The sequence below is a fragment of the Hemibagrus wyckioides genome, linkage group LG08 (genome assembly GCF_019097595.1).
Source record: "Hemibagrus wyckioides isolate EC202008001 linkage group LG08, SWU_Hwy_1.0, whole genome shotgun sequence".
In the NCBI taxonomy this organism is placed as follows: Eukaryota; Metazoa; Chordata; class Actinopteri; order Siluriformes; family Bagridae; genus Hemibagrus; species Hemibagrus wyckioides.
In genome coordinates this window covers 1,770,194-1,785,000 of record NC_080717.1, presented here as the reverse complement: position 1 = coordinate 1,785,000, position 14,807 = coordinate 1,770,194, and the positions used below count along the sequence as shown (strand labels likewise).

Sequence of the window (14,807 nt, the reverse complement as noted above, 5' to 3'; positions counted from 1 at the left end):
CGCTTCACCGATGAGTCCTGCAACAGGTGTTTGGTCTTTTTTTTCCAAAACACAATGTCCATATTTCAGCAGTGAATGTTGAACTGCTGACAGAATGATAATGAGGCTGTTGGTCACGGTGTTGCATGCTTCTTAGCATGGCAGCGTTACAGGGGATTTTACTGACAGCTTCTGAGATTCCAGTGAGGAGTTACTGATAAACCATAAAATGCTAGAACATCTTGAAAGAAATGCTAGCCAGAAATATTTGCTGGAGAACGCTCAGAACAAAAGTGAAGGATATTTTAAACAGAAATGCTAATGTGGGGAAGCGACAACTTTAAAAATGATGTTAGGTTAGTGATGACGTGGTACAATAGAGGTGTTGTCTTAAAGCAGAAGATCTCAGCAAATTTTAGCACGTGGTCTCCTCCTGAGCGAGTCCATACCAGCCACCATTACTGCAGATGTACACACTCCCTCCCTCGGGCTAAACCACACTCTGATGCTCTTAATTTCTCTATTTCTTGTGTAAGAAAGCGTCCAGAAGATGCAGAGAAGGTTTCCCGGTGAATTACGGTCACTCAGTGTGCAGCAGCAAGGGTGGATTATTAGCGAAATGAAATGTTAGCATTTGGCAGCAGCAGCATTTCTCAGCCCTTCCTTCATCTGTCCTGGAAGAATGCATGAGGAGAAAGAGAGAGAGTGACAGATGGAGGAATGGAGAGGTTCTCTCTGAAGGGACAGGAGGAGCATATGGCCGCTCCGTGGTGCTGTGTTGTGTCAACTGAAATGGATTTCATCATATTTCACCTTCACTTCAGAGCCACCAAAACAACAGCCTGAACACCAGCTCCTTCTCCGGCGGCTAGTCCATCACTAAAACCATTAAAAAGTGCAGAAATGTTTTGGGTGTTTAGCTGCTTTCACACCTTTGGTTTGGTTTCATGTTGCAAATAATTTAGTAAATCACAAAGAAAATAATATCTAAATGAAAATATCCTCATAGAATTATTCAACTGGTCAGAACTGGTCAGGGAAAAGATGAACAAGCCTTTACAGAGTACTAATTGAAATCAAGAAGAGAATCAGCACTAAATAACTGATTCAGTAGTCACTTTTTTTTTATATTTGAATCTCCAGAACGCTTGGCACATCTGTGGTTCTATGGATCTGTCCTTTGGCTCGGGTTCACAACAAAAAAATGCTGCAAGCCAAAACTCACATGCATTTGATTCACTTGTGAGTGAGTCAATTCAGAATCGAATCGATTCACTTGCAAGTCTATTCAGAGATGAATCATTTCCACACCAGTGTTCAGGTGTAAATGTTTTAAGCTAGGATCAGCATTATAGATACAAAGGTTCTCTTATGTAGTACGTGCTGTTTATACAAATTTGATTTGGTGAGAAGAAAGGAAGAACTTCCAGACCAGTACAAGCGTTGGTCATGCTGCTGATCTTTTCAAGCGGGTTTGTAATCGTGACTCTGTGTCAAAGATCATTCTTGAGCTTTGAGCTGGATCTGCTGACTCTGTTTCGTGATGAACATCTCGTATATTCAACTCTCCCTGTCCTGGAATGATAGATTGATGTGTTTGTGCAGCTCATATCACCAGCTGGAATATCTCCAGTAGCTGCACCTGTAGTGATGGCACATCCTCTGAACATCCCACACATGTTATAAAAAACAGGAAGCGATTTCTAGGTTGTTCGAGTGCACAGGCATGTGGAAGAGTCGAGCCTGTGGTTCAACAAGGCGATCGAGTCCAGAATACTTAGCCGCGAGAGTCACGAGCACAGAAGAAGAAAAATAAAGAACGCTGAAAAAACAAAACGACTCATGACCATCGGTTTGACCCTGATGTTTTCGAGGCTTGGCTTTCATGAGATGATGTGTGTGTTGAGTCAACACTGGTCATCAGCAGCTGCCCGGCAAAACAGAGCGGCTCAGATCAAACAGCCCACGATGAAAGAAAGAGAGAGGGAGAAAGAGAGAGAGAGAGAGAGAGAGAGAAGGAGGGAGAGTAAAAGAGAGAAAGAGAGAGAGAGGGAGGGAGGGAGGGAGAGAGGGCGTACGAGGGCATTTCAAAATACCTCTCTGACATTGAGCGCTAAAATCTGCCAAGGTATGTAGACGGTAACCGGGGTCATCACATTTGGCTCCTGCCAGAAAAAAACAGACCTTTGGAATTCTGTTAGCTCTAAAATCTCTGGGGTGAGATCCACAGATGGCTCACGGTTAAGAGCGATCATAAACGCTTATTATCATGCTCCAGAATTACAGCGAGACCTCAGAACCGTGACTAAACCTTGTCTGAACGTTCCATCGTCCATTCACGTTCTCCTCCTGTTACAGACTGGTGATTTTATCGTGCTAAAAAAAAAAAAAGAGGTTAAACATTAAAGAGCTTGTTAAAAAAACCCAGCAGTGATAAGAGTGTTTAAAGTGTCTGTGAGTGATGGATGGTGAAGGTGAAGATCAGTGTAAATGTGTAAAGGTGTCAGGGTGAAGGAAGTGCAGTCGTCTGGGGGGAAGATTCTGACACGTACTTATTGAGTCGAGGGAACGTCAGACCCCAGGGCGAGTCGCCTCACCTTCTCATTTCGGCTCAGGACGGATCCAGATTTCTATACTTACATTTATACGTAATGGACATTAAAAAAAAAAAAAAAAACATGCTTGTTAAACATCAAGCTGTGGTGTGGTGTGTTGCTAAAAGACCGGCCTGCTATCCAAAACTTCTCCACGAAGGCACTTCATGACCTGTGGTTAAGCAGAACTCGCTTATCACAACATATAATCTTCCATCTTGAACAGCCACCAAGAGGAAACAGTTGTTCTGGAAGATTATAGACTTTCAGACCTTATTCGTATTTATCCTTTATCTCTCTCTCTCTCTTTCTCTCTCTCTCTTTTTTTATTTTTAAGCAACCACCAGGCAAAAGGTCTTTCCCCTCGCTGATTCTGGGGGTTTGGTGTGTTATTTTAAACCCGTCATTATCTCAGAAGGACTCTTAGAGCGCTCAGATCAAAGAGATTTGGAAGCTGCGACGACGGACAAAGAGCGACGTGACAGATTCTGATTAGCAGCCAGGCTACAGCTGAACCTCGCTAAAAGATCTCAGACTTCTCCCGATTTATCCCGGAGTGACGTCTCGGTCGGTGACGGCATTTTCCACTTCTGTCATCGTCAAAACACAAACCGAGGGAAAGAACGACGCTCCTGAAACTGTTAGAATCCATGCCAAGAAATATTAAAGCGGCTATTAGTCTTCTGAATCGGAGCAAAATTGCTACCGTTGGATTATTTGCTGTTTGGTGTGGTTTGGGCCAGTTTGCACAGAACGAAAAGGTTAGACTAAAAATGTCCTCGTAAAGCTCTTTCTCTCATTGGTCAGAAATATGGAAAGGCTGAAAAAAAATGATAAAAATCAGATGAGTTTAAAGTGAACACTGAGTCGTAGCTAGATAAAATGAATTTATTTAGAATTAAATAAACATGTAAATATAAAATATCTGTAATATGGAAACTTTTGTCATGTGTCGCTTCCTTTTTTGCGTCTTCTGCAGTGCTACAGCTCTGTCTTTTGGCTCAGTTTACCTGCTTTAAACAATCCTGCAACCCAATCATTCGATTGACTTCCCTCAGGTGAGTCGATTCAGAGTTCTTTTCTCTTGCACCCGAGCACGTTCTGGATGCTTTTGTTTTCTGTTCAAACGCTAAACACCGCGTGTGTGAGAGAGAAAGCTGTGTTCTGTCACTTATTCTTTCATAAAAAAATATATCATAAATTATGTCCCATCTTTTTCTCATGCAGAACCACATAATTGTTCCACAAAGCACAGGCTTCAGGTCTGTATTTATGATGTGTCAACATCGGTGAGAGAGAGAGAAAAAAAAAGAAAAGCAAAAGTTCAGCCTCTAAAAGCGGCTTAGAGACAGGAAGAGAAAACAAATGAAAGCCGTGACCCAAGTCTTTAAAGGAAGTGCCCTCCTGGATTCCCGTTATGGAAAGATATTTGTGCTCGGAGGCTGACATGGCAAACATCAGACAGGCGTGGACTTGCCAGTGAATCCGTCACTGTTTTAAAGTGCAGTGGACACGGTTACCCTGTAATCTCCCACTTTCTAAAGAGAGATTTATCTTTGGACAATGCTGAGTGTGTTTAATTCTGCATCTAGTATATTTAATGCTCTTAAAAGTAGCAGATTTTCTGGCGGAACCCAACACGAAGGCTTCGCTCCCTTTCGGCTTTTAAAGCGCGACTGGAATTGGCAGAGTGCACGGTGTCGACTGACAGCTCGCTTCAGTGCCTGGAGAATTGCAGCCTGGAGCGCTTCACGTTAGAAAAAAAGAAAAAAAAAAGGTCAGGGCAGAATCCTGCTTTAACAGGGAGTCATTTGTCTCAGTGTGTGCCGTGAAAAGCTTGTCTCATTCCTCAGCACTGCTCTGCCGGGTGCTGAAAATCGTCCTGGAGAGGTTCTGCGTGTTGCGACAGTGCATGCACGGCAGATAAAAGCTATGGAAACCACTTAACACAACAGAATGGTAATATGGATGCACGAAGCCAGGAAGTATCTCCTGCCAGCTCTCACATCATCACCGCGATAGCTGTAATATTAACTCATGTCCTTTAATGAACTCCAGGGCTGCTTCAGTCATCATGAGGTCTGAGGTGATCGGACGTTTCTGGAAGTTTCCACAGACGTGTTGCTGTCTTAAACCGACATGTGTGATGTTTTTATTGTGAATGTACAGAACTGACCACCTTCACACACCACTGACCGCTCACAAGCTGCCCGGAGTTCAGAAATCACTCAGAAATACAGCCCTCACACCAGATGAAGATTTCACACTCCAGAAGGGTGCATGAAGACACCAGACCATGCCACTGACTAATCTACATATTTATTTATTCATCATCATTATCAGCAGAACTAATCACAAATCACACATATAATAAAACAGAAGAAATCAAATAGTTACTGTATAGATTATAATATAATGTGGTGATTAGTGATTGGTATAAAAGTGGTGATTAGTGATTGGTCACTGTGGAACAATAGTGATAATAATAATTGATAATAATAGTGATAGTAATAATTGGCCGTTGGTTTAACGATTAGTGATTGGTCGTTAAGAAACAGTGGTGATTAATGATTGGTCATTAAGAAACAGTGGTGATTAGTGATTGGTCATTGTGTAACAGAGGTTATTAGTTAATGGTCGTGGGGTAACAGTGGTGATTAGTGATTGGTCATTGTGTAACAGTGGTGATTACTGATTGGTTGTCAAGGAACAGTAAAGATTACTGATTGGTTGTTGAGGAACAGTGGTGATCAGTGATTGGTCGTGTGATAACAATGGTGATTAGTGATTGGTTGTGGGGTAACAGTGGTGATTAGTGAATGGTTTTTGTGGAAAAGTGGTAATTAGTGATTAGACGTCGGGTAACAGTGGTGAATAGTGATTGGTCGTTGTGTAACAGTAGTGATTAGTGATTGGTCATTGTGTAACAGTGGTGATTAGTGATTGGTCGTTGTGTAACAGTGGTGATTAGCGATTGGTCGTTGCTATTTGTTATGGGATCCAACATCTGATATGTTTTCTCCAATATCCAATCCACACTTTTTTTCTGATTCTGGGTATTGGATCAGTTCTGATTCCAGCAAAGGAGAAGGCATAGCTCATTTGAGTCTGCAATTTTTTGCAAAGTGAATTTTGCAACTGAAGAGAGAGAGAGAGAGAGAGAGAGATGAATGAATGAATGAATGAATGAATGAATTAAATTAAATGAATTTATTTAGAATTAAATAAACCTGTAAATATAAAATATCTGTAATATGGAAACTTTTGTCATGTGTCGCTTCCTTTTTTGTGTCTTCTGCAGTGCTACAGCTCTGTCTTTTGGCTCAGTTTTCCTGCTTTAAACAATCCTGCAACCCAATTATTCGATTCACTTCCCTCAGGTGAGTCAATTCAGAGTCGATTCAGTTTCTCATTGCTCTAAAGTTCTTTAGAAACAAAGGAGAAGGCATGGCTCATTTGAGTCTGCAATTTTTTGCAAAGTGAATTTTGCAACTGAAGAGAGAGAGAGAGAGAGAGAGAGAGAGAGAGTCCTGTGTCTGAGTCATCTGTTTTTTTTTTGCTTCAAGTTTGTGTTGGACTGGTCTTCCTGCTTGGCTGGTGATGGTGAAATACGTCACTCAGTGATGACGTTTTGATCTATGATTACTTTATGCACTATTAGTTACCGCATTTCTTACGTGTCTGGTGCAGCTGAAGTCCTCCAACACGCTCCATTTGAACTCACGTGGACTTTACAGCTGAGTTACAGCTGAACTGTAGTATGTTTGAGGGACCAATGTTTGTTCACTTGGAATGAGAATTTGAGTTGTTTCTGAAAGCTCCGAGTGCGTGGAATACAGCGAGCGCATTGTTCGGCCGCACTCCAGTCCACCTGTCCACGTCCAAGTGGAACAGCCTGTGATTGGCATTTAACTCGAATGCCACATTAAGCCTCGTTCTCTCTCTACAGGGTGATCCTGTAAATCCACTAAGTGCTCAGCTGTTGCATTTTTCTTTTATCCTTCCCCTGATGCTGGAGGGACTACAGAAGCCTAATGAGGGATAATTGGGCTCCGGTACAAACCGCCTGCAGAAAACACTTTGCAATAACTGAAGCTCGTCCAGCAACAGGTCTGAACAAAAAAAACCCTCCAAAAAACCTTTGGACGTTTATTGACTGCACATTCATCTTGCGCACCACACCGATGATTAATGCAACTCCACTAATACAACAACCAACATTTACTCAGAGTTCTTCTGTGTGGAGCTTCATGAAAAGCCCAGCGTTCTGAGTGAGCTCCACACACTCATTAATCAGCTGGAGGTGCCAGAGGGTTCTTACGGATCCTGGCAGCAAAAAATGGCATTACAAACGTGTCTTGGGTCACATTTCCTGCATTTCACTCAACACGAACATATTTCAGAAGGTTAAGACTGAGCAAAGCTGTCTTCAAGCTTATTCAGGGATCAGAACATCCACAGGGATTTGGACTGAATGGAAGCAAAAGGCGCATGGTACTCTCACATCTAAGCTTTCTTTCTTTGGGAAACATTCCTAACACTGGGAAAAATCCAGACTGGAAGGTTAGCAGTTCAAATCCCATGAGTCTCTGAGAGCCTGGATTTGGATCAGGATGGTTACAGCGGCACAGGGAGTCACGCTGTACCATCACACCTGTCTGATGATACCTGTGGGTGACTCCACCTGCATCTCTTCATCACATCAGGTCTTTGGAATGTTTGTGTGTTTTGGTGAAGGCTAGCCTGTGTAGTGTTCGTAACAGCCACCTGCTCCTAACTGATGAAGATGAGGTAACAAGAAAGGAAAGAGGAAAAGAAGAAGAGACTCCACTCAACCATGAATTTCCACAAAATACCCACAATGCAGTGCAGTTCAAACCCTGTAACATCTGCTACATCTGCAGCCGCTCCTAGCATGCTAGAATATCTGTAAATTTATTACACATTTTACAGAAAATCTCACAAAAAATAAACCTCACCAAAGAAAAGCAGCTCAGAGAAGAAGGTCTCACAGAAGATCTCACAAAGGAAAAGGTTACAGAAGAAAAACTCACAGGAGAGTTCACATAAGAAGAACTCACATTAGAACTCGGAAAAGAACTCAAAGAAGAGCTCACAGAAGAGCTCACAGAAGATCTTATAGAAGAAGAGCTTACAGAAGAAGAACTCAAAGAAGATCTTATAGAAGAAGAGCTTACAGAAGAAGAACTCAAAGAAGAGGAGCTCACAGAAGAAGAGCAATCAAAACAAAGTTCTACACATGGCTAAGCAGAGCTTCACACTAACAGGTTAGTCAATTTTTTGCTCATCTCACATCAGAGAATAAACTCCTCCCTCTAGAAGACTTTCTCCTGTCAGAAAACTGCGAATGAGCTGTTACTATAGCAACGAGAAGGAAATACACAGTGGATATGAACACAAACCTGTGAGCTGATGTTAGAACATGAACCGACACCAGCTGACCAATCAGAATCCAGAATTTAACACAAATGACAAGGTGTGAGATTTTACTGAACCACAGAGACACTTTTTCACCACAAGCTTGTGTATGTTTGTAGACCAGGTGAAAATTTCTGAGCGAACACCTGAACATCTGCCAGCCTCATCACTACCTCATCTTCACTATTTCATAATCCTCTGATTCCTAGCTGCAGGTTGACTTCCAGATCTCACCTGAGCAGCGCTTTTTGGACTCGAAACCTCTCCAGCTGCACAGCTAACCTCGTCCCAAATCAACAGTCAGTGGCAGCTTCTGTCACCGCGGAGAAGGAACGGCTGCGATAAGGCTCGCATTGTTGACGTGATAAAAGAGAACTGGAGAACAAGACTCACCTTTGAGATACACTTGGCAGAGAATCCGACTCATTCATTGCTCTTTCAGTCACGAGGGAACAGAGAGGCCGTTAAAAGCTCGCACCCTACCAAGACGCTAAAGTCCTGCCCTTGTTTTCGGGCTGCACAGAGTCACGCACTGTTTCGATTAAAAGCTATTCGGTTACCATCCGAGTGAACGAGGACGAACCCTGAGGTGTTGGAGAACGATTTGGGACGAGGCCTTTCAGTCCAACTGAGTGGACAAAAGTCATCAGGTTTATTCAGAGCTCAAACTGGAAAGTGAATAAAAAGCAGTCCACACCAACATGTTTCCAAAATTGTAGCTTCCTCTTTTTTAATTTTCTCTCTAATCTTGTAGCTTTACCATCTACAAGTCTCTGAACATGTAGCATAAAAACCTACAAGTATTTAAACTTGTATCCAAAATGGCTACAATTATTTAAAGTTGTAACTCACACATCTAAAAGTATCTTAACTTGTAGTACAAATCACTAAAATATTTTTACAACTAACTAACTTTCAGAACACAGTTACAAGTCTCTAAACTTGTAGCTCAGACGCCTACAAGTTTCTTAACCCTCGACATTCACTATTACAAGTCTCTAAACTTGTAGGCTATTTCTTGTTACACTTATCTCTTCCCTTGGACAGTCACTGTTACCGGTTTCTAAACTTGTGACTCAAACACCTACAAGTCTCTGTGCTTGTCTGTAGACCTACTTCTCAGACACCAAAAAGCTTTTAGATCTTGTTCATGCACATGTGCAAGTCTTTACACTTCTGTGACGCACAGTTACATGTCTCTAAACTTGTAGCTCGAGCAGATACACATTGTTTAACTTCGGATACAAATTTGTGCGAGTCTCTAAACCTGTACTCCTAACCTATAGCTCAGATACCTACAAGTTTCTAAATCCTGTGCAGGCAATCTTACAAGTCAATACACTTCTATGACACTCTTACATGTCTCTAAACTTGTAGCTCACACACACACACACACACACACACACACAGGTTTTTAAACTTTAAATTCAAATATTTAGCCTAAATTTGAAGCTCATACATCTACAAGTTTTAAACCCGTAGCTCACATGTACAATTTATTAAACTTATAACTGAGACACTTACAAGTTTGTTAACCCAGGGCATACTTCTACCACACACACTTAGAAGAGGTTTTTTTTTTATTATTGATTTTGTCACACACAAATGTGAGCCTTTAAACTTGTAAAATCTCACAGGTACACGGCTCTACACTTGTAGGACAAACCCAGTGTTCACAGAGTGATGGGATTTATGGAGCAATTCGACTCTACAGGTTGTAATAGATAACTAGTAAACTAAACTAAATGTGTAACCAAAAAAAGTTTTTATTTTTTAAAAATTTTTTCTTTCTTAGCTTTGACCCTTGACCCAGTTCAGGTGCGCGCCCTCCTCGGTCAACATGCTAGCAGTTTAATCAGTGTCAGCGCTGCGTGCCGGTGGCCAACGGTTTGTTTATCTCCACTGACTTCCTCTTTTTTTTCCCTCCGAACTTGTCAGCGCTCTGTGTTGCTCTGTGTTTGAGTTTTCTTGCTCTGTGTTCGCGCTAAAATGGGACCTTTTGACATTTTTCACTATTCATCCCAGCCTATCAGCGGGGTTCAGAGCTAAGCAAATTACGCAGCCCCGGGGCAGCTAGCACTCGATGAATGGAGCCTTTCTGTGATCAGAGAGGAAGCTTTCCTCAAGGGACGCCGTTATTGGGAGTTTTTTTTGCCCCTCTTTCGTCCCTTATATATACATACGGATCCACTTTAAAGCCGACGGTAATTCCCACTTCCTACCTACGATAATGCTGTTTGACGCGAACAAGCACGGCCATTCAGAGAAAGTGTGGGAGAGTGCAGAAAGAGTGTGGGAGCGCCGAGAAAAGAGAAAGAGAGCTTGAAGTGAGTGTTTGAAGAGCGCAGGAATGCGTGTAAAGAGAAGAAGTGAGGTAGTATGCAAGACATGGTGCAGGTCGTTGAAGGGAAAAAGAAAAAAAAAAACAGATCAGAATGTAAAATGTACTGGAGGTGTGACAAGACGTGCCGAGAGTGCAGAAGTGTTGGGAAAGTCATCAGATTTATTCCCTGGAGGGTGAAATTCCGCTCAAAAATGGACGACATGATAAACATGCTAAATGCCAAACTTGTAGCTCATACACTTACAAGTCTCTAAAATTGTGTATCATACACTTACACATCTCCAAACTTGTAGCTTATACACTTACAGGTTTCTAAACGTGTAGCTTATATACTTACAAGTCTCCAAACTTGCAGTTCACACACTTACAAGTCTCTAAACTTGTAAATCATACACTTACATGTCTCCAAACTTGTTGCTCATACACTTACAAGTCTCTAAAATTGTGGATCATACACTTACAAGTCTTTAAACTTGTGGCTCATACACTTAAATGTCTCCAAACCTGTAGCTCACACACTAACAAGTCTCTAAACATGTAGTGCACATAACAAATTTCCAAATTTATATTACATACACTCACATGTCTCTAAACTTGTAGCTCATACACTTACATGTCTCCAAACTTGTAGCTCATACACTTACATGTCTCTAAACTTGTATCTCATACACTTACATGTCTCTAAACTTGTAGCTCATACACTCACATGTCTCTAAACTTGTAGTTCATACACTTACATGTCTCCAAACTTGTAGCTCATACACTTACATGTCTCTAAACTTGTAGCTCATACACTTACATGTCTCCAAACTTGTAGCTCATACACTTACATGTCTCCAAACTTGTAGCTCATACACTTACATGTCTCCAAACTTGTAGCTCATACACTTACATGTCTCCAAACTTGTAGCTCATACACTTACATGTCTCCAAACTTGTAGCTCATACACTTACATGTCTCTAAACCTGTACTGTAGCTCATATACTTACATGTCTCCAAACTTGTAGCTCATACACTTACATGTCTCCAAACTTGTAGCTCATACACTTACATGTCTCTAAACTTGTAGCTCATACACTTACATGTCTCCAAACTTGTAGCTCATACACTTACATGTCTCTAAACTTGTAGCTCATACACTTACATGTCTCCAAACTTGTAGCTCATACACTTACATGTGTCTAAACTTGTAGCTCATACACTTACGTGTCTCTAAACTTGTAGCTCATACACTTATGTGTCTCCAAACTTGTAGCTCATACACTTACATGTCTCCAAACTTGTAGCTCATACACTTACATGTCTCCAAACTTGTAGCTCATACACTTACATGTCTCTAAACCTGTACTGTAGCTCATATACTTACATGTCTCCAAACTTGTAGCTCATACACTTACATGTCTCCAAACTTGTAGCTCATACACTTACATGTCTCCAAACTTGTAGCTCATACACTTACATGTCTCCAAACTTGTAGCTCATACACTTACATGTCTCCAAACTTGTAGCTCATACACTTACATGTCTCTAAACCTGTACTGTAGCTCATACACTTACATGTCTCTAAACTTGTAGCTCATACACTTACATGTCTCCAAACTTGTAGCTCATACACTTACATGTCTCTAAACCTGTACTGTAGCTCATATACTTACATGTCTCCAAACTTGTAGCTCATACACTTACATGTCTCCAAACTTGTAGCTCATACACTTACATGTCTCCAAACTTGTAGCTCATACACTTACATGTCTCCAAACTTGTAGCTCATACACTTACATGTCTCCAAACTTGTAGCTCATACACTTACATGTCTCTAAACCTGTACTGTAGCTCATACACTTACATGTCTCTAAACCTGTACTGTAGCTCATATACTTACATGTCTCCAAACTTGTAGCTCATACACTTACATGTCTCCAAACTTGTAGCTCATACACTTACATGTCTCCAAACTTGTAGCTCATACACTTACATGTCTCCAAACTTGTAGCTCATACACTTACATGTCTCTAAACCTGTAGCTCATACACTTACATGTCTCCAAACTTGTAGCTCATACACTTACATGTCTCCAAACTTGTAGCTCATACACTTACATGTCTCCAAACTTGTAGCTCATACACTTACATGTCTCTAAACTTGTAGCTCATACACTTACATGTCTCTAAACTTGTAGCTCATACACTTACATGTCTCCAAACTTGTAGCTCATACACTTACATGTCTCTAAACTTGTAGCTCATACACTTACATGTCTCCAAACTTGTAGCTCATACACTTACATGTCTCTAAACTTGTAGCTCATACACTTACATGTCTCCAAACTTGTAGCTCATACACTTACATGTCTCTAAACTTGTAGCTCATACACTTACGTGTCTCCAAACTTGTAGCTCATACACTTACATGTCTCTAAACTTGTAGCTCATATACTTACATGTCTCCAAACTTGTAGCTCATACACTTACATGTCTCCAAACTTGTAGCTCATACACTTACATGTCTCTAAACTTGTAGCTCATACACTTACATGTCTCTAAACTTGTAGCTCATACACTTACGTGTCTCCAAACTTGTAGCTCATACACTTACATGTCTCTAAACTTGTAGCTCATATACTTACATGTCTCTAAACTTGTAGCTCATATACTTACATGTCTCCAAACTTGTAGCTCGTACACTTACATGTCTCCAAACTTGTAGCTCATACACTTACATGTCTCCAAACTTGTAGCTCATACACTTACAAATCTCTAAACTTGTAGCTTATACACTTACAAATCTCTAAACTTGTAGTACACATAACAAGTCTCCAAACTTGTACATGTACAAGCTCATACATGTCTAAGCCTCCAAACCTGCAGCATGCACCCCTAAAAGCCCCTAAACGTCCAACTCACACACCCACAATTCTCCAAATTTGTAGCTCACACATCTGAAAGTATTTAAACTTGTAGCTCACACACCTACCCTTCTTTAAATTTTGGTCTGCAAATATCTAACGTTATACTTGTAGCTGTGTGTCCTGTAGTTCATAAGCCACAATTATTCTTATAACCTTCAGCACACGCAAATAACAGGCTTTAAACTTTTAGCACAAACACCTGCACAAGTTTTCAAACTTTAAGCACACACATTTACAAGCCTTTAAACCTCCAGCATACGCACCTACAAGTCACTTGTTTTGTAGCTTACACACCTGCAAGCCTCGGAACTTGTAGCTCACATACCAACATGCACACACAAACTAGAAAATTCTTTAAACTTTTAGCCCACACACCTACAAGTCTCCAAAATGACAATCTACAAGTATCCTAACTTATAGAACACACTCACAAGTCTTTAAACTTGTAGATTATATATCTACAAGTCTCTGAACGTGTGGCATAAAAACTTTTTAAACAATTATCAACTTTACAATTATCTAAATTTGTATCAAAATACCTATAATTATTTAAAGTTGTAGCTCAAACATCTACAAGTTTCTTAACTTGTGGTGTACCCATCTAAAAGATGTAGCTTCCAAAAATTAACAAAATTAAAGTATTCTAACTTTTAGAACACACTTACAAGTCTCTAAACTTGCAGCTTGTATACCTACAAGTCTCTGAACATGTAGCATACACACCTACAAGTATCCAAGCCTGTAGCACAAGCATCTAAAAGTATCTAAACTTGTAGCACAAATACCTAGAAGTAGGTAAATGTTCAGTGAGCACATATAAAAGTCTTTAAACTTGTAGCTCACACACCTACAGAGCGACTCATGAAGCATCAGACTCACCGTTGTGCTCTTTTCCATTGGAGTGGTGAAGCTTAGCGAGGAGCGTGGATTCCGCCTCCGACCCATGAAGAAGAGACAACAGAAGAGAGAGGAGAAGAAGAGGAATCATTTGGCTCAGCTTTCCGCACTGGATACACGCTGGAGTCCCGTTCAGCATGAGCACACGGAGAACCCGTACCTTACACACACATCCCGCACGCGGAACAACGAGGCGAGGAGAAGTCGAAACCACATAGTCGTGATGGAGAAGATTCCTCACACCAGAGTCCTCAGGTTCTACAGTGTGTCTTCTCAAAGTGTGCAAAAGTTCTCCAAAATCCAGGAAAAAGCTGGAAAATCAACAATCATCAACAGCTCACACCACGTTCCACCAAAGCATCAGGAAAAGTTCTCCGAAGTTCCTCACAGTCCATCCAGACGTCCAGGAGCACACTGTGAACCTCAGGCATGCTTAACAAGAATCCAGATTTAAATAAACACTTTCCATAACATGAAGAATTCCCAGAGGAGAAATGCTGCTCGAAGTTCTGCTCTGCGATCTACCAAGTTTGCAGTAAGAGTGTGTGGAGAGACTGTGTGAGTGCTTGAGTGTGTGTGTGAGTGTGTGTGTGAGCGCATGTGTGTGTGTGTGTGTGTCAGAGTGAGCAGAGGGGCTGAGTGAAC

At 41.1% G+C, this 14,807-nt stretch overlaps 1 protein-coding gene across 2 annotated transcripts in view; it reads right to left on the bottom strand.

The window, feature by feature from the left end:
• The window catches only part of pdgfc (platelet derived growth factor c), a 58,654-nt gene extending 43,847 nt beyond the window's left edge, over positions 1 to 14,807 (bottom strand). The window contains exon 1 of one of the 2 annotated variants that reach the window (XM_058397079.1): positions 14,145 to 14,807. In XM_058397079.1, the coding sequence (XP_058253062.1) occupies positions 14,145 to 14,301 (157 nt within the window). In that variant the 5' untranslated portion in view covers positions 14,302 to 14,807. The remainder of the gene's footprint in view (positions 1 to 14,144) is intronic. The other variant, XM_058397078.1, reaches the window with a different exon arrangement.